A 27,588-nucleotide genomic window follows, 5' to 3' on the forward strand; every position below is an offset into this window, starting at 1 on the left:
AACACATGAATTTTAGGGGACACATTTAACTATAGTGCCTGTTGTACAGGGGAGGCCTGTACCTGTCTTTCCCTGGTCAGGAGTATTTGCTTCTAGTCCCTTAAGCTATCTCATTTCTAGTTCTCTGGGATTGTTTCTTCCCTCAGTTTTTCATGTCTAATGCTGCAGAAGTGACAGTATGGGTCAAATTTAATACCTTTCATTTCGTTAACCCGGGCTTTCACAAGTATGACTGAGAAGTTATAAAAGGCCCACGAGCATGGCCTTTGGCAAGGAAGAAATGTTAAGTAGCCTTTTCCTTCAATGACAGTGATTGTGATTACTCAGCCCTCTGGACAGGGAGGAAGTTTATTATCAGTGATTGGGGGATTCCCACCCCACTCTCAGGTAGGGCTTGGGAAGTCTGGTACAGAGCAAACCACCCAAAGTCTCTGTCTCTGTTGCTCAGGCTGGCCATAGCAGCCGCGGTCACATTTCTCATCGGAATGGCTTAGCCTGGAGTCCCTGCTTCAAGTTCCTTCCCTGCACAGAGACCAACTTTGTGTCCCGCATGAGAGAATGTCAGACCTGACCCTGCCCTTGGTCGCGTGTGGACATGATTCTTGTTTTCTTCTAGCATCTCTCTCTCCCTAGCTGTCCTCATATAACACAAACAAGCTACAGATTTCTCTCCACCCTATCTGGGGGGCACCTTACCTAAAAGGAGAGCACGGAGGTCAAAGGTTACAAATTGGTAGCCTGAAAGAAAAATACTGCCCATGGCCCTGTAAACGTTGCTTTCTTCTCGGTATCATATAAAAGAAATTTATTTCCTAAATTCAGATTTCTAACCTCTCTGGAAACATCAGAATATCTAGCAATGCTGGATGTGGGGGTGTGCTCATTCATGGTGGTGTCCTATAGGTAGGTACCCAGGAGTTCAGTCCTGGCCTCTCTATGCATTTTGGTGTATTAAATTTATTTCATAAATTCAATAAAGACTTATTGAGTACCTTTCAAGTACTAGGCCCTGTTCTAAGCCCTAGGGATAAAAAAAAGTAGCAACAAGACTAAGTATCCTGTTTTGCTGGAACTTGTATTTTCATTGGGGTAACACAATTTTTAAAAGTAGCTATGTTCATATTTAATATTTCAGGTGGTGAAAATGGCTCTGAAGATGAAAAAGCAGATAGAAAGAAGCTTGGTAATGAGCTTGGGGGATGGGTAAAGTACCATTTTATAGAAGGTATTCCTAAAAAGTGATAAAGTGACATTTAACCAGAGATGGAAGGCAAAGGGAGCTTCACAAAGCCAGGAAGAAAGACTCCTGTCTTCAGGCTACCCTCATACGGCGAAAGAATAAGCAGAAAGGTCCTTTTGGAACATTCCAGGATAATACACAAAGGCTGACACATCCAGAGTTCTCATTTGTTCTTATTTTTGCATTCTGGTAGAATCTAAACACAAAGTAGTCTTTCTAAGTTTATAGATTCACTGCTGCAAACATTTTAGTACATAAAGCCAAAATTTGAATATATTTACCCATCCAGGAGAGTGACCCAATTCTACTTTATTTCCTGAATTTTAGGAGCTGGCCTGTCTGATTTAGTCATGGGATGCCTACAGCCAGCTTTGCTAATTCCTTGCTGGATGATGCATGGTGTGTTCTTTAGGTTCTTTTCTTGGATAATGATCACAGCTGGTGCTCAACTACTACATGCTGGCTGATCATACAGCAGGATTTGGTCATTCACATAAACATGATGCGGTTGTGAGTTCACTTTTCTATTTAGAGAAGCGAGTCAGCTAGAAATACCTCCACCTTATTTCCCAGACGCATGCGTGCTAGTGAGTTGCCAAAATAGCCCCCGGAGTAAGTGGCAGCTTTAAAAACCAACCAGCTGCTGACTTCCAAGCAGAAGGTCAGCAAAGGAAAGTGGAAGTTAGATTCTGAAGGATCAGGGTGCCCTCAGGAGTTTAGTCACGCTTGGGATTTTGGAGACTTGAACAACCAGCGTGGTGGTTTTTCCTGGATTTCTTGCCTGTGGCCTCTCTTCGTCTTCTGTCTTCAGACTCCAAGATGAATGTGCAGGCTTGCTCTAGGTGTGGCTACGGAGTTTATCCTGCTGAGAAGATCAGCTGTATAGATCAGGTCAGTAGACAGTTCTTAGTTTTGTGAAGTAAAAACAAACATGGGATATGTATCTTCTTACGTAGGCACATGGGAGTTCTTTTCTGAACCACAAGAAAAGGACGCATTTCCATACCTTTGGACCATTTTTAGATCTTCTCTATTGCCTCAAGGCAGTTGTGCATTTATTTCACATATTATATTTGTGTATGTGGTTTTTAATTTCTTGAATCACTATCCCTAAATCTCAAAAATTTTTTACTCGACAATATGTAACAGTCTAGGGTCTGGGAAAAAAGAAGTAATCACAAAATCTTTTCTATGTGATTTCTAGATATGGCATAAGGCATGTTTTCACTGTGAAGTCTGCAAGATGATGCTGTCCATTAATAACTTCGTGAGTCACCAGAAAAAGCCATACTGTCACGCGTAAGTGTGGAATGACCCTTCCCTGACCTCTTCAATTTTGCTTGTTTTTTAATAAGTAGCCAACTAAAGTTTCAGATCAAATACTCTAGGGTTAAATTCAAGAAATGTTCACTCAAAGTGTCCACTTATTGAAAAGAGCCAGCGTGGAATTTTCGACCATAGACACAAGTTTTCAGATTTCTTTATAAATGATTAAATCTACCCACTGTAACCTCAAATTATTAAATGTTGTCAAGAACAATGTAACTGTCATGGCTCTGAATATGGAGTTTTAAAAGCGTTTTCCTTTCAAATTCTTTTCCATTTTTCACAAAGTTTTCCAGTGATCATATCCAATTAAATTTTATCTTTTAAGTTTTAGTATGTGTAGAGTTTATTTATTTATTTATTTTTTCCTGTAAGACTCATTGCTTGGAAAATCCTGAAGGTAATTGTTAAATTTTGCGTTTATTGATTAAAAAAATAACTATAAGAAGAACCACTCAACTGTCTTGGATAAAGTGCATTTCTAATTTTGTTTTATACCTATCTTTATAGCCATAACCCCAAGAACAATACTTTCACTAGCGTCTATCACACTCCATTAAATCTAAATGTGAAGACATTTCCAGAAGCCGTGGGTGGGGTAAGTCATTTTTGCATTTCAAAATAGCCTTTAAAGAAAATCCTTTTGCTCTGGCACCTGTTAAGTCTCTATATGAACCCATTCAGTCACACATGCAAAGTGCATTTCCATAGCACATGATGCTGTTTGTTCTCCTTCCATGTTACACAGTACACAGGATAATCTAGGTTCCATATTTAAGGCCCTTGGTTCTAGTATAATCTTTGTGTCTGGCCAGCCCTGTACACCCTGATGTTAGTTTACACAATAGGCCTGGCATACAGTAAGTGCCTAGCACATAAAACAGACTTTACATGGTTGAAAAGTATTACAAAGGCCCTTTTTTTTCTTTCTTCTGTGATATTTTGGTACAGACAATTTAAAACTTCCAGTTGCACACTCACATCTCTCTGAACTCAGTTGTTCCTTAAGATTATGTGTAGGCTCTGTTTCCCTTTAGAGTAGGAATAGATCAAAGATGCATATTTTGATTTAGAAATGAAGTTTGGTTCAGGAGGTGGGAAGTTGGGGTGGGAAATAGACAAGGAGGCCACGATGATAAATCCAGCCTCTTTTGAAAAATCAAGTGTTGTCTGGTAGCTAGCTTTTGACTGAACTCTGGCATCTATTAAAATGATGAATCATTGAACATTTTTCTTTTTGCCCAGGCCCACTGAGAAGTTGCTTTATGGGATAGAGCTTAGCAGTGTTCTAAAATTAGAAAATGACCCATGAGATGGAGGGCTGTCTAGTAATCTCTCCTCCCCTGGGATTCCCTTGCTAAAGTTACCTGGCCACATACTGACTCTTGCCTGCTGGCCTGTCCTCCTCCTTAGGAAAATGGGCAACAGATAGAACTGCTGCCCGTGTGCTGAACTCTTTCAACGTCTCTGTTTTGCTAAGTTAAACAGCCAGTTTATATTATTTCATTTAAAGAGTGTATATAACATTTATTAGAAAATTGTTTAATTCATGCCATACACATTACAACCAAATGAAGTAGGTAGTGTTATTAACCCATTGTACTAGTGAGGACACTGAGGTCAGATATTAGCTTATACATCTATTTCTAAGGATTCACAAGCTTTAAGAGTTCACGGGCAAGCTACACTCTGGGAGGCTGAGCTGAAAGGGATCGCAAGTTCAAATCCAGCTTGGGCACCTAAGTGATTTAGCGAAACCCTGTCTCAATGTTAATAAATAAATAAATAAATAAGGGCTGGGGATGTAGCTCAATAAGAAGGCCCTGGATTCAATTTCCAGTACCTCAAAAAGCAATGAATTCCAAATTCATAGGCAGTCTTGGATTACTAAAGACTAATTCTTTTAGGATTTTGATTTTGTCTTTTGATGTCACAGTGACATCAGCTACGTGAAATTACAATGAACTGAATGTAACTCTTAATCAGAGCGCCAAATGCTCTGCTGAGCTCTTTATGTTTTCTCATTTATTCTTCCTGAGGACCTCTGTGGTGTTATCACATTACAGTTGAGGAAGCTGAAGCTCAGAGATGTTAAGAAACTTGTCCTGTTTTCCTCGATTCATTAGGTACAATCCAGTTCTGTCTGGCTGCACAGTTCATATCATTGGCCCACTTCTGCATGTACCTACAGGGTTAGCGCACTGTCCAGGAGCAAACAAGCACTTCTTCACGTCTCTATATATCCAGATGCTTTTGCAGCTGTGTGTGAGGAAATGGACTTACACTGCAAGCTGCTGCTTGCGTGCATTCCACTGTCTGTAGAACAGCCTGTAGTGTCTGTACTTTCCCACTTGACCTTAATCTTAGCCAGCAAGTCCACCTTACAATCATGTGACAAGTTTCACAATATTTAACTCTCCTCAAGATAGTATTGGACTCTCTCTTAACTGTGTGAGACAGGCCCAGCCTTGCATGTGCCAAGGACTATCACTATCACTGGTTCTGTTTCCAGTCACAGGCAGTATAATGAGCTGACCAGTAGGTCTGAATGTTCACATCGATGTGACCGTGTGCCATGTGTATATGCACGTATGTGTGCATAAGGGGAGTATTTGTATGTGTACACACAGGTGTAAAGATGTGTGCACACACATACACGTGTGCATGCAGTATGTGCACAGGTATATATGTGTGTACATATCTGTGTGTATTGGATATGTGTACATCATATATGTGTCTATAGAGTATATGTGTGTCTGTGGTGTGGGTCTACACAAGTACATGTGTGTGTGTGCAAAAACCTGACTACTGAGATCCCTTTCACCTCTTTTCCCTCCAGGGAAAACCTGAAATGGACAACCATGTCCCTTCTAGGCCCCCAGATCTTACAGTTGCAGTAGGGCATATGATGGATTACTTTTTTTACCCCCTTGCCTCTTTGAGAGATATTGCCAAATGAAGTAAATTCATTGTGCCTGTACTAAAATTTTTTAAAAAGTAAGGAAAAAGGTGCTACAGTGATAGTAACAATGAAGAAAAGTAAAGTCTTGGAGCTAGCATTTGCAGCAGATTTATGCTTTTTTGTTTCCTACATGTCACTCTTGGAAAAATAAATATTTACCAAGACAGAATTTCTCCATTGGTGAATATGAGTAGACTCTAGAGAAATTGAGTTGCTTGTATATGGTTGCTTCAATTGTGACAAAGTCACCACTGGTGTTCAATGTAGCAAGAATGACCTTTCAGGAGAGTGTTAGGGAGACTGGATGTTCATATGGAGAAAATGAATCTTGACTCCTACCTTACATCCACACACAAAAATCAACTCAAAGTATATTACATAGATCAAGACTTTAAAGGTCAGGTTATCTCATCACATGAAGAATATCTTCAAGAATATGGAGAGCCAGCATTTTAGTGAGCTCCCCAGATGATACACAGACTGAAGTGAAGAATAGTAATGTGTATTGTTTTCTGAGGTGATTCTAACTTGGATACTTTGTACAGTGTGTTCACTTTATCTCAGTCTTTTTAATTGCTCTACTCAATAGAGCTTTGCACACAGCAAGAGCTCAGTATGTGCCACCTAGCTGGTGGCACAGATATATTGACAATGGACTGTGCCTTGAAAAGCAGTGAAGATGCTTTGCAGTTGAGACTTGGAAAAAATCCTCCAAATCGAGCTATGCATTCCTGATTAATTTCCCCTTCTTTTCTCTGATGGAAACATCCTGTGCAGATCACTGGTCAAGAAGATGGTAAGCCATTTAAATCAGTTTTTCACTGGGACATGAGATCCAAGGATGGGCCGAGTGCACCTGACAGGCAGCCACTGGTGAATGAGGTGAGAAAAGAGTAATAAATGGGTTTAGATAAAGAAAGAACAACACATTATACAAATGAAATGTATTACACATACTATGCAACTGAAAGGTGCTCCTAGATTAAATTTGGTTTGTTTTCATTCAGTTTAAAATTCCAGCTGTGTACAGGAGTCCTCTATCAATGTGTCCTAGAAACTACTCTACTGTATCTGCTTCAGTCCAAGTTCGTTGTCTTGTCCTGTCCAACCGCTGTGCTGCTGTCCCTGAGAACAGTCCTCCAGGCTTGAGACCAATGCTGCCCTTTCATCCTTTGACACTTAGTCCAGCCCTTCCATCCTGATCCCACCATTCCTGCCTGGACTCTGACAGCCTGTCATGCTGGCTTTCCCTCTTCCACATTTGCCTCTTCTCAGCCTAACTTGCCCATGCTGGTCACACACTGCTTCTAGGATGTCCCTGACTTTTCCCACCACCATGCTTTATTGAGTGCCCCTTGTTTTAAAAATTCCTCAATCCTCAATTTTTAATTATACACATAAAATTTGCATTTTTCTTAGAGTAAAAAAAATCCTAACAGTACACAGCTAATCCTTTATCCACCACCTCCAATCCCAGTTCCTTCACTTGAGGTATCTACTGTTACCATCTTTTGTTGTTGCTGTTGTTTTTATATCGGTGCTGGGGATCAAACTCAGGACCTTGCAGTTGCCAGGCAGGTGCAGCACCCACTGCTGAGCTATATCCCCAGCCCCTGTTATCATCTTGTGTGTATCCTCTCTCTCTCTCTCTCTCTCCTCCCTCTCTCTCTCTCATCTAGCTATTTTTTGTGTACTTATATCTATCAATCATCTATCACCTATCTATGTATAACTTTCTAGTGCTTATGTTTGAGCTCACCTATTACCTTTAGTGAGGGATCCTGACTGAGTTATTTAATTTTCATTTGCTTCAGTTTTCTTATCTGTAAAATGATCTTCAAAAATATCATGATTCACAGAGCTATTGTGAAGATTAAAAGAATCTATACAAAATATTTGATAGTGGTAGGCATAATAAATATTGGCTCTAATTTTATTGATATTTATATATGTATATTTCTATTGAATTTTTTTCTTTTTTTCATGAAATAATATGTATTATTCTACAATTTGTATTTTTCACTCAACAAATATCTTGCCGAGATTTCAACATCAGCACCTTTTTAAGTGTACCCCTGGTTGTAGTATGGATGCACTGTTAAGAGTGTGTCTTAGTTACTTTCTTGTGGCTGAGACAAAGTACCCCATACCTACAAGTTAAAGGAGGAAAGATTTACTTTAGCTCACAGCCGGTACAGGTTTCAGTCTATAGTTAGCTGGCTCCAAGGCAGGGCAGCCTGGCAGAAACAGTTCATGGTGTGGCAGGGAGGAAGCAGGGCAGCCGTCAAGCAGGAGGAAGGATGTATTCCCTTAGGCCACACCCACAGTGACACCCCTCCCTTCTCACCAGGCTTGACCTCCCAACATCACACCCAGCCATAAACCCATCAGTAGACTAATTCAGTATCAGACACCCATGATCCAGTAACCTCCCTAATGCACCACCTATGAGCATATGAAGCTTTGGGTGGGACATCTAACTATAAGCCATTATGCAGTGGATGTCACATACTGTCCTATTATTGGGCAGGGGTATTTCCATTTCTTCCCTCTTGCAAAATTGTCCCTTGTTCATGGCCGCTTTCAGACACAAGTGAGTATTTCTCCAGAATAGATAATGAAAAATGAGATTTCTGGGTCCAGGGGAATGTACTTTTCAAATTTTCATAGAAACTGTTAAATTACTTTTTAAAGTGGCTGTAAGATTTTTATTCCTGCAGTTGGATTATGAGAATATTTGTTTTCCCACACTCACCAATACTTGGTAATACTGGGTTAAGATTTTCACAGTCTACATTTTGTTTCAATGCAGACTTCTCTGCTTGCTAGTGTTGGAGCAAATTTCATATTTTCCAGATTTCCAAAGCCCACCTCTGCCAAGCCTGTCCAACTCACCCCATTGCAGCCCACCTAACTCTCCAATTCTTCTCCCTAAGAAATCAAACCCAGCTTCTCATGGTCAGGCAGCAGAACCACTGAGCTAAATCCCCGGCCCAATCATAAATATCTTAAAGGAGAAATTTTGTCTTCCTTTTTCTTTTCCTTTTTCATTGCCAGTTGCTGAGCACACAATAGGTAGTAGGTGTTAGAAGATTGTCTCAGTAAGGCTGACTCATTGCCCCGGTCTGCTAGGATTTCCTCCTGCCCAGTGTCAATGCAATGATATGCAAAGAAATGTTAAGTTCTATTTGGAATTTTTCTGTAATATCAATGAATTTCAGGCAGTTCAATTATTTAGGGTTTGAGCTCATTTTCTAGTCTGGAGAAATGAACATTTGAGTAAGCTAAGACATACAAACAGGGATAATAGTGTAGAGACTATCTTATTTTGACAACATGTGTGCGTTGCTGGGAGTACAGGATGGGGTTTGGGGTTTTGCCAACTGAATATGTAGGGTGTGTGTTTGTATACATCTTTGTATTTCCTTTATAGAGAGGCTACTGGCCTGGATATGGGGAGGCGAATACCTGGTGTCCAGGGGCTCTGCCGGACCCTGAAATCGTAAGGATGGTGGAGTCACGACAAGCTCTTGGTGAGGTAAGGGCACAAGAAAGCACTCTGAGCAATTGATTCAGAGAGTAGTTCAAATGTTCCTTTCCTTTTGAGATTGTGGTAGATAGAATATTGGCCCTTCCCCCAAAGATTCCTGTGGCGGTCCAGCCGTCACAACACTAACATGCCTGAGTTGGGGAGTGAGGATTAAGAAAGGAAAGAACACTCAAGCCTGAGTGGAGACCAAGAGAAGTCTGATTTATTTCACAGAAACAGCTCCTTTTATAGGTTCGCATCAACAGGAAGCACCAAGCAACTATTTGTATCTTTTATGCAAAGACCGGATTTTCTAACTCTTTGCAAAGAACATCAGATCTATGGCTCTCTCTTTGAGTTTCTTCCATTGCAGCAACAAGTTTAACAAGCAGAGTCCTAGAATGTTACAGATTGTATGAATGCCTTGAGTGTAGAGGTGAAGAAGTTTCCTTTTAAATGTCAAACGCCTAGTGGGCGGGGCTCCCACAGATTCCCATGTCCTAATCCCTGGAATCTGTGTATGTCTTACATGTCCAAGAGAATTTGCAGATAAGGATCTTGAGATAGGAAGATTGAAGGCTCTTAGGATGGGCCCTAGGTTATCACAAGGGAGGCAGGAGGGTCAGAGTCAGAGAAAGGCAAAGTGATGACAGAAACAGCGGCATGTGAGGCAGGAAACTGAGAAATGTGAGGGCCTCTGGAAGTGGAAAGGGCAAAGAAATAGCCTTTCTTCCAGAAGGAATCATCCCTGATGGCTTGTTTTAGACAAGTGACAACCAGAACTGTCAGAGAGACCTTAGAAAGTGCTCAAGCGGAAAGGCAATTCTAGCCTGATGGCAGAAATCCAGCCAGTTGCACACGAGCCCTCTGGCCCTCTCCAAACACCTACACTTTTAAAAAAAAATAATCTGCTTTGGAAAATACTGTTAGTCTATGCAACTTTTCCTTTAGAAAATGGAAGGAAAGAAAGTAATAGAAGCACAAATGCTAAGGTGATATTTCTCCTTAGGAGAACTAATCATCTATAGGCAAGGAGGAACAAATGAGACTGACTCTAGCAGATGAGTCAGGGCAGTTGTCCCTTGCATTAATTGCTAAGTTGTCATTCAAGCCTGGAGTCAAAGGATACCGGGGGCTTGTGCCAGGCTCCACAAAATTTGGTGTAAGTATTAAAGAGGATATCCTTTGACCCAGAGAATACGAATTCTTCACTGTTAGTGGTGTTTATTTAATTTGAATACCATTATTGAACATTCCAGGTGATTGAAATGTTTCCCAAGTACTTAGTGAATCTAGTTCCCCTGTAGTTTTATTCTCATCCTGTGTCATGTTGATTCTCATGCTCTGGTTGGTTCTGGCCAACAGGAGTATACAGAAGACTATGGGCAACAGAGTGGCAAGGGGAGCTTTCCAGCCATGATCACACCTGCTTATGAAAGGGCCAAGAAAGCCAACCAGCTGGCCAGCCAAGTGAGTGCCCGCATGCTTATTCACCACTGAGTTTGCTCCTTTTTGTCATTAATTAAGCACTGTGATTCAGAGGGAAAGAACATAAGTCTTTTTAACAGTAGGGTTAGTGTTGTGTTAGGGAGAAAACTGTGTTCTTATCTTTTTTCTATTGTTTATCCTCCGTTCCTTGATTGGACCATACATCAACAACATGGAGAGAAGACTGTATAGTTCACCCAAAACTCAGTCCAAATGATTTCTTGAGATTGCTGATTTTTATTAAAAATGGCAGAGCTTCCTAAAAGGTAGCATAGTTCATTGGTTAAAAACTCAGATTTTGGGGCCAGAGATTTAGCTCAGTGGTGCTGCACCTGCCTTGCAAACACAAGGTCCAGAGTTCAATCCCCAGTACCAAAAAAAAAGCCCCCCAACCAACCAACCAACCAACAAACAAGCAAACAAAAACTCAGAAGTTGGATCCAGGATGCTGATATTTGAATTCTGGCTCTATCAAATATTAGCTGTAGGGCTGGGGATTTAGCTCAGTGGTTCCACCACCTGCTTCACAAGTGCCAGGTCTCAAGTTCGATCTCCTGTACCCCCCCAAAAGTATATATGACAGATTACTTAACCTCTCTGTCCCTTAGCTTTTCATGTGTAGGGGGAGGGACACAATAATCTCACCAGATGTGATTGTTATGGAGATTAAGTCACTATTCATTAACACCTAAAAGTATCTGGCACCCTCTTGAATTTAGCACTTTAATATCATGCCTTGGGGACTGTAATAGATTTGCCACAGTTTTGAGTTGGGTGTAGTCCAATGGCAGAGCTTCAGGAGAGCTACCTGAGGGTCCTTACAGAGGCTGTGACTTTGTGCAAGCTTAATTGTGTGCTGTCCCCTTATCAGGTGGCATACAAGAGAGGGCACGATGAGCGCATCTCCAGGTTCACCACGGTGGCCGACACCCCTGAGCTGCTGAGGGCTAAGGCAGGGGGACAGCTTCAAAGCGATGTAAGAAATAACGGTGCCAAGATGCAGTGGTCTTCACTGAAGACTCCTCTGGAGGAGGAGGGAGGGAGAACGCAGAAGGCATCTGAGTCCCGACTGGGTGTCAGGAAGAACTTTCTGATGTGAAAGATGACCGGTTGGGTCCAATAAGCCAGCTAGAACAGACCCTGCAAACACTCTAAACTGAGAACACTAGATCAGATGAGTTCCAAGCCAAATGTCTTGATTAGTCTGGAAGAAATCCATTGTCACAGTTAACAAGAAAAAAGAACTTTTAAATACTTTTTGCCACTGGCCTTTTCATAGCCCATTTGCTTCACGGAATACAAAGGCCAGGCACATAGTATTCTTCCGAAGGGAGGTTGAAGTGCAAATCCAGCTTCACCTTAGTAAGTGGTTTCCACTTGTCTTGGCCTAGGTGTGGGATGGAGAAGCCTCTTTTGTCTCCCCAACTTGATTAAGCTCCCCGAGGCCAGGAGACCTATTTCTTTGCCCAGCTTTACCTTTTGGCCCAGATCAGGTGCAGTATATGAACATGCTAAAACACACTCTGACACATTGAGCGTCTCTATGTGCCAGATGCTGTGCTAGGTATTGGGAATAAAGAGGTAAATAAGATGTACATGGTTCATCAAGCTACAAGCCAATTATGTGCCCTTACAACTGTGACAGGGGTGGGCAAGGTGTCATGAAGCCCTTAGCAGAGCACCTCTCTAGGGTCATCTGATGACTGCAGGATATAGCATGTGATTTTCTTTTTCTTCTCCTTAAATTTTTTTTTCAGGTGAAATACACAGAGGACTATGAACACCAGAGAGGAAAAGGCAGTTTTCCGGCTATGATCACACCGGCTTATCAAATAGCCAAAAGAGCTAATGAGCTAGCCAGTGATGTAAGTGCATACAGCAATGTCACTGTGTTACAGAGGAAGCAGGAAGTTAACCTGAGCCTAGTCATCCAACTTCCGGTCTACTTTCAGATGCACTCTGTAGCCCAGAAATAACTTTCCTTCATAATTTTCTATGACTTATTATGATAATAACCTAGCACTTCTATGTCTAAGACATATTCCTTACATACAAGCATAAGAATAACATTCCACAAGACTTCCATTTTTAACTCTTCTGTGCATGGGAGGCTAATCCACTGACTTTTCCTTTCCCTCCCTTATAGGTGAAGTACCATCAACAATATCAGAGAGAAGTGCGGGGAATGGCTGGATCAGCCGCTGGAGCTGAGGGTGTGTTGACAAAGGAATGTGCGGACCAGTATGGCCAGGTATGTTATAAAGTAACTTCCTGGGAGGCTGACTTTTTCCATGGTTGGTTCTCAGTTTGGCCTTTGCTAGCGGTGACATTTAATAAGGGCTTTATCTTTGTTCTGTTTATGAAGGGTGGATTTTCTAGGCCAGGAAGTAGCAAATAAAGTTACACATGGTTCAACCTGATCTACTCAGGAAACCAAATCCCAAGTATAAGGCATTCTCATGTTCTCGGTGACAAACATTCCCAAGGACAAAAATTGGCCTTGTTTAGCCCATCACTGCTGCATGAAAGGGATCAAAATGTACATCTTAGAAAGTATTGAGCAGGCCAGGGATTTAGCTCAGTGGTTCCGCCCCCTGCCTCGCAAACACAGGGACCCGAGTTCGATCTCTGGTACCAAAAACAAAAACAAAACAAAACAAAACAAAAAAATTAAGCACTTCATGGAGTAATAGTACTCATTTTCTTAGAAGATAAATTTCTTATCTAGGTCACCAGATAAAACAGTATAACAGAGAACACAAATCTTTTCCCTAATTTTATTTTTCAAATGAACTACGTCTTGTCCTGGAATAGAAAGGCTGAGATGACCATTACAGACTAAGTTTTACTTGTGTAAATTATTTGCTCCATATGACATACATGACCTACAAAAGTAAAACAGGGAATTAGTTTCTGTCTTCAGAAAAGCTAGTTACCATACATGGGCACACACATGTGAGTCTTAGCAAGGGTGTGGTGAAGGTGGGTTGTGGCACTTTTGCAAATGTCCACCTGAGCAAAAATGCTTGGTTTGGAATTTAAAAGGTCATTCACCAAATTGCACAAATTAATTAAATGAGCTCTCACTGCTTTAAACACAATGAAAATATGCTCTTACTGGTTTTATGCCTTAAACATATTATTTAGAAGGCTCAGGACAACTTTTAGACATCCATTTTTATTTTCTAAAAATCTGGCTTTTGTATTTGGAAAAGTACTTTGTCCTTTATTTCACTGTTCTATTGGCCACTAGGTATAACACCCACCTGATTTCATCTGTGTTTCTTGATGTCTGTGTACATAGCTTCATAGCTTCGTAGTTGACTCTTGAGTATCTGTACACTTTGATGAAGTTTCCAGTCTTGATAATAACAAATGCCATTTGATAGCACGGTTAGCAGTTGTTGGAAGGACACTATCTAGGGTGGTATTTCACTGTGGGACCTACTGTGACTTGTCGGGCATGAGCAGGAGGGAGTGAGAGAGAAGCAGGCGGGCAGATAAACTATAAATACCCGTAGGGCCCTAAATGCCAAGCAATTCATTCTTTTTTTTTTTTTATATACCGGGGATTGAACTCAGGTCCTTGCACTTGCAAGGCAGGCCACCGAAATGCTGAGCTAAATCCCTGGCCAATTCATTCTTCTTTAGAATGACTAATTAGATTTGTTAAAATGCAATCTATTTATTATTTTCAACCAATAAACTTCCTAACAGGATTAAGTATCTTACAAAAAGACACACATACACACACACACACACACACACACACACACACAAATAAAGGTGCAAAAATAAAACAATATAGCGGGATGGGAAAAATCATAGAATAGATTGCCAAAGAATTTGAGAAACTTTTTAAAAGAAAAATTTAAAAAGAAATATTACATTTGGCTCAGAATATTCTGGCAGCCAGGTGGAAGGAGCACTTTGGCTGAACAGTTTTCATTAGTGAGTAAAAGGAAGCTAGATGTTTTAATTTGATTCAGCTGCTGTATTTAAGCACACGTATGTGCCAGGGTGCAAGCTAGTGCTGGTGTGGGCAGGCCCATGCCTTGGAGGAGGCCCCCAAGAGATGGAGTTACCCACCCAGAGGGCCTTGGCAAAGGTTGTTCCAGCTTTGTGGGCAAAGTGCAGCAAGAACTCAGACTGGGAAGCAACAGATTCTGACCCAGGCAGGCATGGAAGACGGAGGACTTGGGAACTTCTAAGAGAAGGGTACATCTGAGCAGGTCTTAAAGTACATCGGCCAGGGAAGGGTTACATGGGTCATGTGATAATGGTTTCCCAAGAACAAAAGTTTCCCTTTGTGGGAGTGGTTGAGTGGTGTGGAGAAGAGAAAGGAAAACTTAAGACTGATATTATACTCCGCATACTTTAACACACATTCACTCCCATTTCAGACCATCTGATGGCAATTTGAAGTTTCCCACCTCCACCACATGGCAGAAATATTATAACACTTGTTTTCTGATTATGTGGCCCATATGAGTGGGAGGATAATACTCTTAAAATATCCCTCTGATAGATGTGTTGTTGAACCTAAGTAAGGTAGTGCTTGAGACTATGAAGGCTAAGGACTTCCCCAATAAGAATTAAGACAGCAGTATTTCCGTAGCAGCATAGGACTGGGTGACTGGTGGAGTACCTTGACTTCTCTGGTGAACATAAGGATGACCACGAGAATTGTCATCATTTATTTAGTGCTGACTATGTATTCAGCACCAGTAAGTGGGCCCAACTCAAGGTCTAGCGTCTTAACCACCACATAGTATGGCTCCTATGGCAATCACTGGGATTCCCAATGTGGATGGGCTTCTCAGGGAACAGGATCTATAGGTAGTCATTGCTGATCCCCACCCATTCAGAGAGATAAGCATTACTGATCAAAATTTTTGATGGACTCCACAGGGTTACTTAGAGGAAGGTGAGGAGCCCAGGGGAAAGGGCAGCTTCCCAGCCATGATCACACCGGCTTATCAGAATGCCAAGAAGGCCAATGAACTTGTTAGTGATGTAAGTACCGCATGGGGGGATGGGCAGAGCCACAGAGGAGGCAGGGGAGAAATGAGACTTAAGGGCTGCGTTTTCTGAGATTTGCACAGAGATACATTTATTAGAGCTGAGCCAAAGTAGAATGTTCGCCTCACCCTCAATTCCCTTCCAAATTTCTAATCTCTTCTTACCATGTTGAGAGTCTCTGGTTACATTAATCTGCTTCCAAGGAGTTTGACATGAACAAACAGCACAACCCACTTGAGACCATTTGAGGCGAGTACAAATGCTGGCCCAACCAGGTAATCTGGGATTAAGGGAATCTGCACCAAAAATCCACTCAGAAATCAAGCATTTTAGGGGAAGAGCTGATTACAACAAGTCATATTATTATCAAACTGGGTGTAACCCAATGATAAGTGATTTTATTTACAGAACATATGCCAGCAGGCAGATCTTGAAAGACAGACTATAATTAAACTTGGTAAGTGTAATGCTCGCTGCAGATTTTAGCATGGCAGCATGAACTTGATCAGAAGCTAGTGCTCATTTCAGGTCCTTTGCCCATCACAACTCAGTTGTTCAGTTGTTACCCGGTATGCAGAACAACGCCACTTCTGCTCTGAGAAGGAAAGTGTAAGACATTCCTCACTTTTCCTGTCAGTCAGCCATGGGACAGATGATGTTGAAACCGAGGGTAAAATGAGGTTGGGATTACATCCTTTGCTGTGATAGTTTAGAGACCTTTCATTCATAACGAATTACAGCATAAGAAGCGTGAAAAGGGCCCAGTGCAGTTTTAATACAAAAATTGACTGAGTAGTTGATAGATTTAATGGAGAGAAAAGTTGTGAAAATTCTATTAAGTAAATGTTGATATTTAATCGTAGACAATTTTGGGGGGATTTATCTTACAGAATGCAGCACCAACAACTCTAGACCCCCTTTGTGTATTTCTTTCAGATAAAATACAGGCAGGACTTCCATAAGATGAAAGGAGCGGCACATTACCATGCTCTTCCAGCCCAAGACAACCTGGTTCTTAAACGGGCTCAGAGTGTGAACAAGCTTGTGAGTGAGGTGCGTATGAGGGGTGTTAGTCACACGTATGTGCTAGCGCCCCTTTTATCTCTTAGAGAGCAAATGGGGGTGATCCTATGACAAATGAAGCCAGTTAAGAGTGTGGCATACCCTATGTATGGGTTTACCACTTTCCAAAGAACAACCGCGGTAAAATGAAGTTAACAAGATAGCCTAGAAGCAAGCAAATTGAATCTTTCTCAGGTGGCTCAAAACTTTCTTTCCAGATCTTACCAGGCTGTAGATATTCAAAAGGGCCAGGCAATAGATTTCTAGTTGCCAGGAGTCTCCAATGACCCAGTTTTTAAACAACGTGTCATTATTAGACAGTTGGAAACAAAGAGCAGATCTCTTTTTATCATTGTAGTCAGAGTCTGGGGAAGCTGTTACCTTACAGACTGCTGGAGCACGCATGTCGTTAGGCTAACCCCATCTTTAAGCTGTTTGGAATGGTTAGGACCACTTGACATTCTCCCCTAGGTCCCCAGGTCCCTTTTGCACTTTAGTGTCTCTCCACAGCGGCTCTTCTCGTTTACATTACTTCTCTGGATTCTGAAGGCATTTGAGCCAGCAACCTCTGGCCACAGGAAGAATCACAGCTATGAAATATAACACACCGTCTGCGTCTCAGAACACAGATACAAATATCCTGGACTATTTTTCTTCTCTAACTTCTAAAGGCAGATCCTTTACCCCAATCTGTTAGTTGGCTCGTGGTCCTTTAACTTCAGACCACCCTGACAGAAGGACACTTTCTTGAGCCTCATTAGGAGCCTCTGTGTACTTACTTCAGTGTAGTAAGTGAGTGCTAAGGCCTTGAACTTTGCATTTAAACAAGTGTTCCAGATGATGCTGGTGCTCTGGAGCAGGGATGGCGAAACTTTTAGAGACAAGTGCAACTCCAAACCCACTTATGTGTCACAAAGTGCCAACACTGTAATTAAACCTGAGTACTGAGGTTTTAGTGTTTAGAAAATACGACTTACACATTCACCTATTTTGTCTTAAAAGAAAAACAACACACGTGCCATAGGTTCACCGCCAGTGTGCCAGACCATAGGCTCAGCCTGTTTTTGTGAAGAAAGTTTTATTGAGACACAACCTTATCATATAGTTATTGTCCATGGCTGCTGTCAGGCTACAAGGATGGAGGTGATCACCTGACATAGAGAAATGTGGCTGGCAAAGCCTAAAATATTTTCTATATTGTTTAGGTGGAACCTTTGCAACTACTGTCACTTTGTTGTAGACCTGGGAAGAGAAGTGCCTAGCTCTGTTTCATAGAGAGTTTTAGGGGCAAAACTAGAACCAGTCCACCGGGAGTGCAGCTCTACCCAGGCAGAAATGCTTCTGTCAATACTTTGGCCTTTTCTGTGTGAATATGTGTAATGGAAGACATGAAAATGGAGACATGCCCATAGGGTTAGAATCTGACTGTATACCCAAATTCATATTTTAAAATGTTATACCATGCTGTGAGCACTATAATGCATCTTGCATACTTTCAACGGCATGTCCCCACTGTATAGTTTTATTAGACACGATAACAAATTAATTTGTATTTCCCATGGTAAGAGGTCACAAGGGAGACTCCAATTTCTTTTTTGCCCAATATTTATTCACTAAGACAAACCAGCTGTACCTCTATAAATGGTAATTGTCCTTAGCTACCTTCTGCAATTACCTGGGATGAGTTGGAGTCTATTTAATAATGACGGCCTCACATTTTCCATCCAGGGTAGGGAAACTCAAATAGCCCAACTCTTAAATTAAAGATCTTCTCCATCAGAGTAGACTTCTTTATTATATTCTTGTAAAGTACTTGTTTGGGGTTAAATTTTATTGAAGGGTATGTAGAGATATGTGTATGCTTTGTTAAATATATTGGATTTCTACCGAGGACTTCTCCATATAAGTAACTCTCAGATCAGAAACCTGAAGTCCGAAGTCCTCATAATTCCCACGGGACATTTCCCCTGAGAGCAACCACTTAATTTTTAAGAAACAGTTTTACCATTAAAATATTTTTGTGGTACTAAGGATTGTATCCAGGGCCTTGCGTGTGCTAGGCCAGCCAAGCCTCTATATCGAACTACACCTCCAGCCACAGGAAAATAGCCATTTATTTTCAGCTGTGTGAGGTCTTACTGCACTCATTCTTGAAAAGGAGCATATATTTCTAATTTTCAGAATGAAATTAACTATTCGTTTTTTGCTTTTATAAAGGAAAGCATATATTTACGGTATCCTGTGCTTGGTGTTTTAAAATCTTTGAAGTTTTTTTTTTAATTAAAAAAATCACAGTTAAGTCCTAGAGATGTTTTCAGGAGTGACTTTGGGTTTGGTTCCATTGTACGGCTCACATTTTGGTTTCCAAGGTGGAGTATAAGAAGGACTTGGAAAGTAGTAAAGGTCACAGTATCAACTACTGTGAAACGCCTCAATTCAGGAATGTGAGCAAGATCTCAAAATTCACCAGTGATGTGAGTCCTCCATACCTAAGCATTTGGGCACTTTTTTGTGAGCTTAATTTGTAAGTCTCCTAAGAGACAATCTACGTGAATGCATGCATCCATGTGTTTTGGAAAAGCATGGCCTCTTAGGCACCTGTGCCTGTGTGTTTTGGCTAAGATTGTCTGCATAGTGTCAAATTCTGTCACACCCCGCTGTGCCTTCTTCCTTCCCGTACTTGACTTTGCACCTCAGGGCAGGACCTGTCCTACCTCTCCTGCGCCCCTTCTGTGCAGCACAGTGTCCTAGTGACAGACACTGGTAGGGGAGCCTGGCTGAGCATAGAACATCCCCTCTGAAGGTGACTTTGTGCTTCTGGGTTAATAAGCGATCTCACCTCACCCTCACTTTCACCCAGAGAGATAGACATGATGGATATTAGACTGTGTTCGTGAATTTGGACACTCTCAGAGAAGGTCTGAAGATATAACTTGAGAATACCAGGGAACTATTCCACACTGGGTGATTTTTACTTCTACTTAGCTGCATATGATAGCAAAATTTACAATCACAGGGGACTTTGGAAAGCTCAATGAGAATTTATTTTGCAAAGATGTAGTGATAAGTAGGATCATATCTGATATATCATAATAGGAGTGTATTTAAATTCTCCCAGTGTGTAGAAACCCAATGGCCGACTCGGGCAGGGAATTTTAATGTAGTTTCATTAGAAGCCTTGCAAATTTTCTTGTTTGTGACCCCGCATCAATACATTTTGATCTTCACTTTATTTTAAGCATTTGGGACAAATATTATTTCAAATGGTTACAGCAGTGTCCAATTTTTACATTACAGGATTTGACAAAGCTCATTTTATTCTTTATATACATACTATCATCCCTTGGTATCTGTGGCGGGTTGGTTCCAGCACCCCCATTGTGCCAAAATCTTCAGATATTAAAGTCCTTCATACAGAATGGCATAGTATTTGCTAACAACCTACATACATCCTGGCATGTACTTTAAATTATCTCTAGATTATTTATAGTACCCAATACAACATAAATGTTATGTAAATAGTTGTTATATTGTGTTTAAAAAGTACTGGCAAGGAAAAAAAACCTCTATTCAATACAGATGCAAGTTTTTTCTGAGTAGTTTTGATCCATGGTTGGTTGAATCCATGGACACAAATTCTGTGTGCAGAGAGACTGACTTATTACAAATGGAAGTGAGATATGCATTTGTGTCAGCCCCAGCCTGGAGCTTTGCACACTCAGTGTTTGTCTGTTGGCGAGCTACACTTACATGGTAAATTTTCACATTGGAAAAATCTGGTAAATTTAAAACTGAAAATGTAAGAACAAACAAACAAAGCATCAAATGTGCTCTGTATTGTCGATGTCCATCAGACCCCATGTATCGTAGCCAATGAGGTTTATCTGAGGCGCAATTATTGCTAATTTAAAACTTTTCCCAGACCCCATGTTCTTGTGTTTGTCTGCCTGTCTTACTCCACCTTCTTGTGCTTGCTTGAAATTGAAGTTGTTAAAAGAGTTTGCTTTTTGTTTATTCAGTAGGCCACTGATTACTTAAGCAGTTTAATCATGGATATTTTAGGTTTAGTGCATTAAGATGAGTGTTTTATCTTCAACTAGTTGGGAAGTTTCTGTTGAAAGTTTTATGTTTCCACATAGAATAAATATAAAGAAAACTACCAGAACCATATGAAAGGCCACTACGAAGGAGTTGGCATGGACAAGCGCACCCTCCACGCTCTGAAAGTTGGCAGTCTGGCCAGCAGTGTGAGTGCTTTGTGTGAGTCCTGAAAGGGCGAAGTGGAGTACACTATAAGGAATTCCATCCGTTCTTTTTCAACTTCCCTTTTAAAAAATATCTCTATGCTCGCATATAAAGACAGATCCAGAAGAGTTTCTAAATGTTAACCATTACCACCTAGGATTTATAAAATTCCTTAAGAGTTTTCAAAGTCTAAATTTATCTTAGCCTTCTCTGGTTTGAAGAGTACTTAAATCTATCATAATTGATCCATTATGATAAGCATTTTCAATTTCTGAGAGATAAAAACATATGGATAAGTGTGATTCATATTTAAAATTCCCCACATTCAAAAGTTTTTGTGATTTACTTGGAGCTGGTTAGTTGGTTGGTGAGTGTGTTTGTCCATCAGTTTTATTCAGTCAGTGTGTTTATTGAAGACTTCCAGTGGTCAGGCCCTGGTCAAGGTGGTAGAACAACAAAACAGATCAAGTTCTTGTCTTCCTTTTACTTGAGAATCTATTGATCTCTCGTTGGCTTTGTCAGTCTACTTCACAGATTTGCAAATGCCAACTTATAAGACATAGAGTAGAGTTAAACGACACTTAAGGGGAACTGATTTTATTACTAAAACATATAAATGTCAGATTTGGTCTGCTTGAGAATGTCAGATTTGACTCTTAGGAAGAAAATTTAAGTACCCTGAAGACACCTGACTTTTCATTTATTTTCTTGGGGTTAGCCAAGGAGAACTTTCTTTGTATTCTCATGTGTAAGTGTTCCTTTTTTTTTTTTTAACAAAAATTACAAGAAGTCTCAAGTAAAACATGAAAAATAAAGTAAATATGCTACAGATGGAAGTTGACTAATTTTGCATTAATTAAGAAGAATTCAGATTAATTTTAAACAAAAGTGTGAACATAGTTTTCCTTAGAGGTAGTGAAAATGAATTAATTTTGTTTCTGTCTATTCTAAAAGCAATACTTATGACATTTTAACAAGGTCAAAAGAAAGTGGGAACTGATTTCTCTTTCCTTTGGTTTTCAGGTAGCCTACAAGGCTGATTATAAACATGACATTGTGGATTACAACTACCCAGCCACTCTCACTCCTTCCTATCAAACAACAATGAAACTGGTTCCTTTGAAAGATGTAAGTCCTCTTCCAGTAGCCCTCTGGCTTTATTACTTGTCATTTCCTTCCTGGGGTAGGGATGGAGGTGGGTAGAGAGTCTTCAGCAGATAGATGGAAAGAAACAAGATACAATTTTTAGGAGAAGGAAGAGTCCAAGAAAAAGGGAATTCTTTTTTCCTTAGAAAGTCCATTTGTGCTTGGTTGGAAACTCAGATTTTCAATGTAAAGTGGGATGACTCTGGTTTTTGTGTTGAAAATAACCTGAAGTTCAGTTTTTCCTCTTAGAATATGGAGGGCTGTGTCTCCTGGTCACATGTATAATAATTATTCTTTAACAGTGAAGACTTTTGTTTAAAAAAAACTTTGGAGCATAGTATAATAAGGACTGAAGAAAATAAAGCAAGATGGACAGATGGATATAAGTTGGGAATAAGGGGTAATGCTGATGCTTTCCCTCAGGAGCACTTTGGAAAAAAAATTTATATCCCTTAATTATTATAGCAGTGAATCTATAGTTAGGCTTGTCCTAAACAAAACAGTATAATTAATTAAATTCACTGGCTTCTAATCACAAGAGTTTTACGACATGTTTAATATATAAAATTTTTAAATACAAAGAAATACAAATAAAAAGGTAAAAGTCATCTATTATTGTAGGAAGTATTTAAGGTGGTTCAGAAATGAGTGGGTGTCATAGTTCTTAGGGAAGGTGATCTGTGATCAATAGTGTAACAGATAATTCCACATATATTTATTGAATGTGATTTCTTTCACATCTTTTGGGGTGAGCACAACTCTGGCCATTGACTTGGGTTTTCCTATTTCCTATTCCCTCTTCTCTTTTGCTTAGTGTAGGAGCTGTAGGATTAGCTGGATCTTACACAGTGCCCAGGACATTGAAAGATAATCATTGGTAAATGATAGTCTACTGGATGAAAAGGGGCTTTAAAAATATGTAGCATAGCAGAGGAAGGGAAATAGAGAACTATAAGAACCTAAATTTGCTTCTCTGTTTCCAGGAAGTTTTGTTGGTTGAGTTAGTCATTTCATTTTATTTATTACATTTTAATAAAACTCACAGTTGAGCTCAGCCACTGCCAAAGCTATTTTCTTTGGTTTTTGGCTGCACTTTGCACCTGGGGCTCTTGTCAATTGGGAACATATCGAAACCTGAGTGTCCTTTTACAGTAGAATTCTAGAAGTGGTGCCCAATAAATAGTGCGTGCGCGTGCATGCACGTGCACACGCACACACACACACACACACACACACACACTCTCCTGAAATAGACTCCTACAACTTTGCGCATCCATTAACATGACTGTTACTACATCTGTCAGTGTAAGATTCTGGCTCAAACTGTAGACCTGAAATGTAGTGAGTCCATCTGGGGATGCCTGACACTGTAATTAAACTGGACTGAACTAGAAATACCAGTTGAAACAAACTTTCAACTAGCAGCACATTAGCGACATCCAGGCTCAGGAGTATTTTGTTGAGTCATATGTATGTATTAAAAATAACAAACAATCATGCACAACTTGTGAGTTTGCATAAAAAATATTATTTTTACCTTTTCTTGAAAAATCTATAAACTTGAGGCAAAGTGGTCCTAGTCCTTGCGTGGCAGTAGTGGGCAGGGCCTGAGTGGCGGCTGCTGTCTGTGTCTTACCCTCCTTTACCTTTATGGCTCAGGTGTGAATGTCCCTCATGAAGGGGCTTCAGTATTCAGGAAGTTTGGAGAATTCATTTCGAAGATGATTTGTGTTCTCTCAGTCTCGTAGCCTTAAAGGTGGTAAAATTGCTATGAAATTAAATAAAGCACAGATCCTTAATTAGAGAGCATTCCCTTTCTATATGGATTTTATGAATATGAGAAATTAAAATGAGACTCTATCTTTAGCAAAAAAAAAAAAATCTTCAGAATGTAGGTTGAAGCCATGACCAACCATTTGTGATGTTGAAAGGATGTGATTAATTATGGAGACTGTTAATTATGTCCTGCAGAGCAAAATAATTGTGCTCTGTGAAACATTTAATGCAGAATTGTGAGGAAGAAAATGCCACTTTAAAAGTACAGTTTTTGTGACATTTTATTGTGCCTAATTCTCAATTTTAATTGACTTATTATGAATTGTTAATTTTTCCCTCTGAATTAATGCATGAAGGAGTCACAGTACTCTAATCTCATTACTAGTTGACATTGAACTGACTTTGTATTTCCTACTTTTTCCTCTATCCTCAAGATATATAAAAATTTTCTCCTTGAATTATTAACTGAAAAACATAAAGTGCTTGATGCTGTCCTTTCCTCCAATCTAACCAAACACTGTGGCCCCATGTCAGGAGCGTTATTTTTCCTATGTCTCGTTTTGGGGATTAAATCTGTAGGTCATTTGTTTGTGCCTGGAGTATGTTTCCCTGTCTAAACAGTATGAATCCCGGTTATAGGGATCCTATAAAATGCTAAGTATTTTATAAGCACACTAGCAATGGCATCTATGATTCTAGTGCTTGGCGTAAGAGCCGTTTCTAGAGGCACCGGGCTGGGATTTGAATCCACACTCTGGTACTCCCTAGCTGGGAGAACTCAGCAAGTCACTTTGGGTCTCTATACCTCAGTTTCCACATTTTAAGGTAGGGATAATATTAACACTTACCCATTGGGTGGTTGAGAGAATGAAATGAGCTCATATAGGTAAAGCACTTGGAATAGTGCAGGCACACAGTAAAGGCCATGTGGTGACCATAGTTATTATTTTGTGGTTTTGGGACAGGCAAGAATGAAGTGAGTTCAAGCGCCGTGGAGGACAAGCTGGCAGCTAGTGGGCCCAAAGAGGCCTTTAAGTCTAGTTTGCCGGCATCATTGAATTTTAAAAATATTAAGTAAGGGATGGGGATTTAGCTCAGTGGTCCTGCTGCCTGCCTTGCAAGCTCAAGGTCCCCAATTTGATCTCCGGTACCAATATATAAATAAAAAAAAAAGTATTAATTTGCCAGCATTTAAGAATTGCAAGATTTTATATAGTAATATGGATATATTGTTTCTCTGGAATAACTGAAAAATATGGCCATTCTCTGCTCTGCACCGATGCCTGATGACGTTCCCTAGGGCTGGGTTAAACTGATGTCCTTGGCTCCATTCCCCACCACTCCTTTCCTTGGCATTGAGGCCGGGTACTGAGTCTTGCATTCAGCTGGGAGGCCGGTTCTTATGGACATTTGTGATCTTTGGGCTATTGTAGACTCTCCAAGGTGAGCTGCCCTCCCTGGGTGGCACCAGTAGGAGGGAATGGAAGACAGACAGGACAAGAAAGACATGCGACTGTAATGTAAACATACCGGAAATGGTGGGAAAGTTCAGCAGTGGCCAAGCAGGGCCCCTGTGAAAGGCAGAGCCAGCTGCCAGAGGAACAGGCCAGAGGCCTGGGTGGAATCCAAGGAGAGATGGCAGTGGGATGCAGAGGGGGTGAGGAGTTCTCAGGCAGAGCTTAGGCCTAGAGGAGCTGCCACACACTGTGGGCCGCTGGCTGGGGTCGTGGGCCTTGGGGAATAAAACGCAGACTGATATCTGGTGGGGGGGCTTTGATCGCAATTTAGACTCCAGGACTTAGGATGGCACCTGTGGATGGAAAGACTCAGGTGTCCTTGGGACTGCATCGGTTTGCGATCCGGGGAACAATGACCCTGAGAGGGCTGTCTTTGAGTTCACCCCTTCTGTACAGATCCCTGTGACAGTTTGTCAGAGGCATGAATGAATGAACAAGCAGATGAATGAAAGGGAATCAGGCAGGTGTAGGAAAGAAGGACAAGATAAAGGATGAATTTACTTCTTCCTCTTTTGCCTGGATTTGGGGTTAACCAGGTATGAGATTGTGGAAGTGGGCGTGGCCATCTACAACCCACAATCTCACCTTCCTTCCTTTCATCCCTGAATAAGTAACAGGGCTTTCTCTCAGCTCAGCTCACCCCACCCCATTACCTACTCTCCCTGATCTGCAAACCCAGGCCTTTACTTATCTGTCCAGGTTCCCTTTCCCTCTGCATTGGATCTTGGTTATGTGTGCTTGGAGGACAGTGAGATTACTAGACGAATGTAGTCTTGTGTTCAAATGACTAATAATCCAAAAAACAGTTTGTATTTTCCAAAGAACAGTTTTACTAGCCCTATCGAAGTCAAGGTGGCACTGAAGATTCACTGAACCCATATAGAAATGCAAGTGTCAAGGCAATGGCATTTTGCTTGGGACCCCAGCAAGGTGGAAGTGAATGTCACACAGGGACCGGTGCACAGGCTGCAGACATGTTAGGTCCCTGCAAGGGGCCCATTCACTATCCTTTGCCCACAACCCAAGACATATACGCACGACCTTGGTTGGAGTTTCTGTCTTTTCGGGGTTTTTTTTCTTTTTCCTTTAAAAAACATTTCTATTTGGTGAAGTACGATACATATATAATAAAGTACACTAAGTATGGTTATATACCTTGCATTTTCATGAAGCGGCCTTATGCACATTTTTATTGGGAATTATCCAGGGGTAGAATTGCTGAGACCTGTGCCAAAATGTCATGCTGGTTTCCAAAGCAGTTGTACCAATCTGCCTTCTGCCAGCAGGGTTATGGCAGTTTCCATAGCTCTGTGCCTTTGCCAACACTTGATATTGTTACTCTCCTGAGGTGGGGGTGGGAAGATATCCTGTTGTGATTTTAATATGTATCTCTCTGATTAATAATTAAGATGAGCACCTTTTCCTGTGTTCCTTGGTCATAATATAGATCTTTCTGTGAGCTGGCAGTTTGAATCATTTCTTCCTCAGTGTACTGTTTTTCTGCCTGTTGGCTTGGAGTGCCTGTTGGTATTCCATGGGAAGCGTGGGTTCTTTTTCTAGTAATCTGAGAATCCACTTAGTTGGATGGAGGAAAGGTGCCAAGCAAATTCTACAGGTAAGAGCAGATTACAACTTCCTGTGCCTGTTTTTACCCAGGTCAACTACAGGCAAAGCATCGACAAGCTGAAGTACAGCAGTGTGGCCAGCACGCCACAGATGGTCCAAGCCAAAATCAACGCCCAGCAACTGAGCCACGTGAGTTGACCTATGTCTGCTCAGCCCAATGTGGGGGTCTTGCGATGGCTGTGAGGCCTCTGGACATCTACCCCCAAGGAGTGCACTTTATTAATGGTGAAATGTTTTATTTCGGCCAGCGATGACCCTCTTCTTTAAAATATTTTATTATGGAAAATTTCACATATTTTCACAAAAAGTAGAGAGAATAACCTAATGAATGTCCATGCACCTATCACCCAGCTTCGACAGCTATCAGCTCCTGGCCCAGCTTGCTTCAGCTTATGCCCACCCACTTCCCCCTCCCCTATTATTTTGAAGAAAATTCCAGGTATTATAGACTTAATCTATAAATATTTCAGTATGACTCTCTAAAAGTTAATAAAAAGTTAAGCATGTTCACATAATTTTTTGTTTTTTGTTTTTTGTTTTGGTACCGGGCAGAATACTCGTGTGACCTTGTGCTTGCAAAGCAGGCAGCAGAACCACTGAGCTAAATCCCCAGCCCTTACATTCTTTAATATATCACACCAAAAATAAA

The 27,588-nt window shown here is 40.8% G+C and overlaps 1 protein-coding gene across 1 annotated transcript in view; it reads left to right on the forward strand.

Annotated features, from left to right (window-relative positions):
* The first annotated feature begins 1,135 nt into the window (after positions 1–1,135).
* Positions 1,136–27,588, forward strand: part of Nrap (nebulin related anchoring protein) — a 67,619-nt gene continuing 41,166 nt past the window's right edge. The window contains exons 1-16 of the mRNA XM_019209015.1: positions 1,136–1,183; positions 2,052–2,131; positions 2,445–2,539; positions 3,077–3,164; positions 6,306–6,410; positions 8,962–9,066; positions 10,423–10,527; positions 11,417–11,521; positions 12,303–12,410; positions 12,692–12,796; positions 15,457–15,561; positions 16,504–16,620; positions 18,999–19,103; positions 20,769–20,876; positions 21,898–22,002; positions 26,970–27,068. Coding sequence (XP_019064560.1) covers positions 2,060–2,131; positions 2,445–2,539; positions 3,077–3,164; positions 6,306–6,410; positions 8,962–9,066; positions 10,423–10,527; positions 11,417–11,521; positions 12,303–12,410; positions 12,692–12,796; positions 15,457–15,561; positions 16,504–16,620; positions 18,999–19,103; positions 20,769–20,876; positions 21,898–22,002; positions 26,970–27,068 — 1,527 coding nt within the window. The 5' untranslated portion in view covers positions 1,136–1,183; positions 2,052–2,059. The remainder of the gene's footprint in view (positions 1,184–2,051; positions 2,132–2,444; positions 2,540–3,076; positions 3,165–6,305; positions 6,411–8,961; positions 9,067–10,422; positions 10,528–11,416; positions 11,522–12,302; positions 12,411–12,691; positions 12,797–15,456; positions 15,562–16,503; positions 16,621–18,998; positions 19,104–20,768; positions 20,877–21,897; positions 22,003–26,969; positions 27,069–27,588) is intronic.

This window comes from Fukomys damarensis, unplaced genomic scaffold, assembly GCF_012274545.1.
Source record: "Fukomys damarensis isolate Sample0158 unplaced genomic scaffold, DMR_v1.0_HiC HiC_scaffold_8, whole genome shotgun sequence".
Taxonomy (NCBI): domain Eukaryota; kingdom Metazoa; phylum Chordata; class Mammalia; order Rodentia; family Bathyergidae; genus Fukomys; species Fukomys damarensis.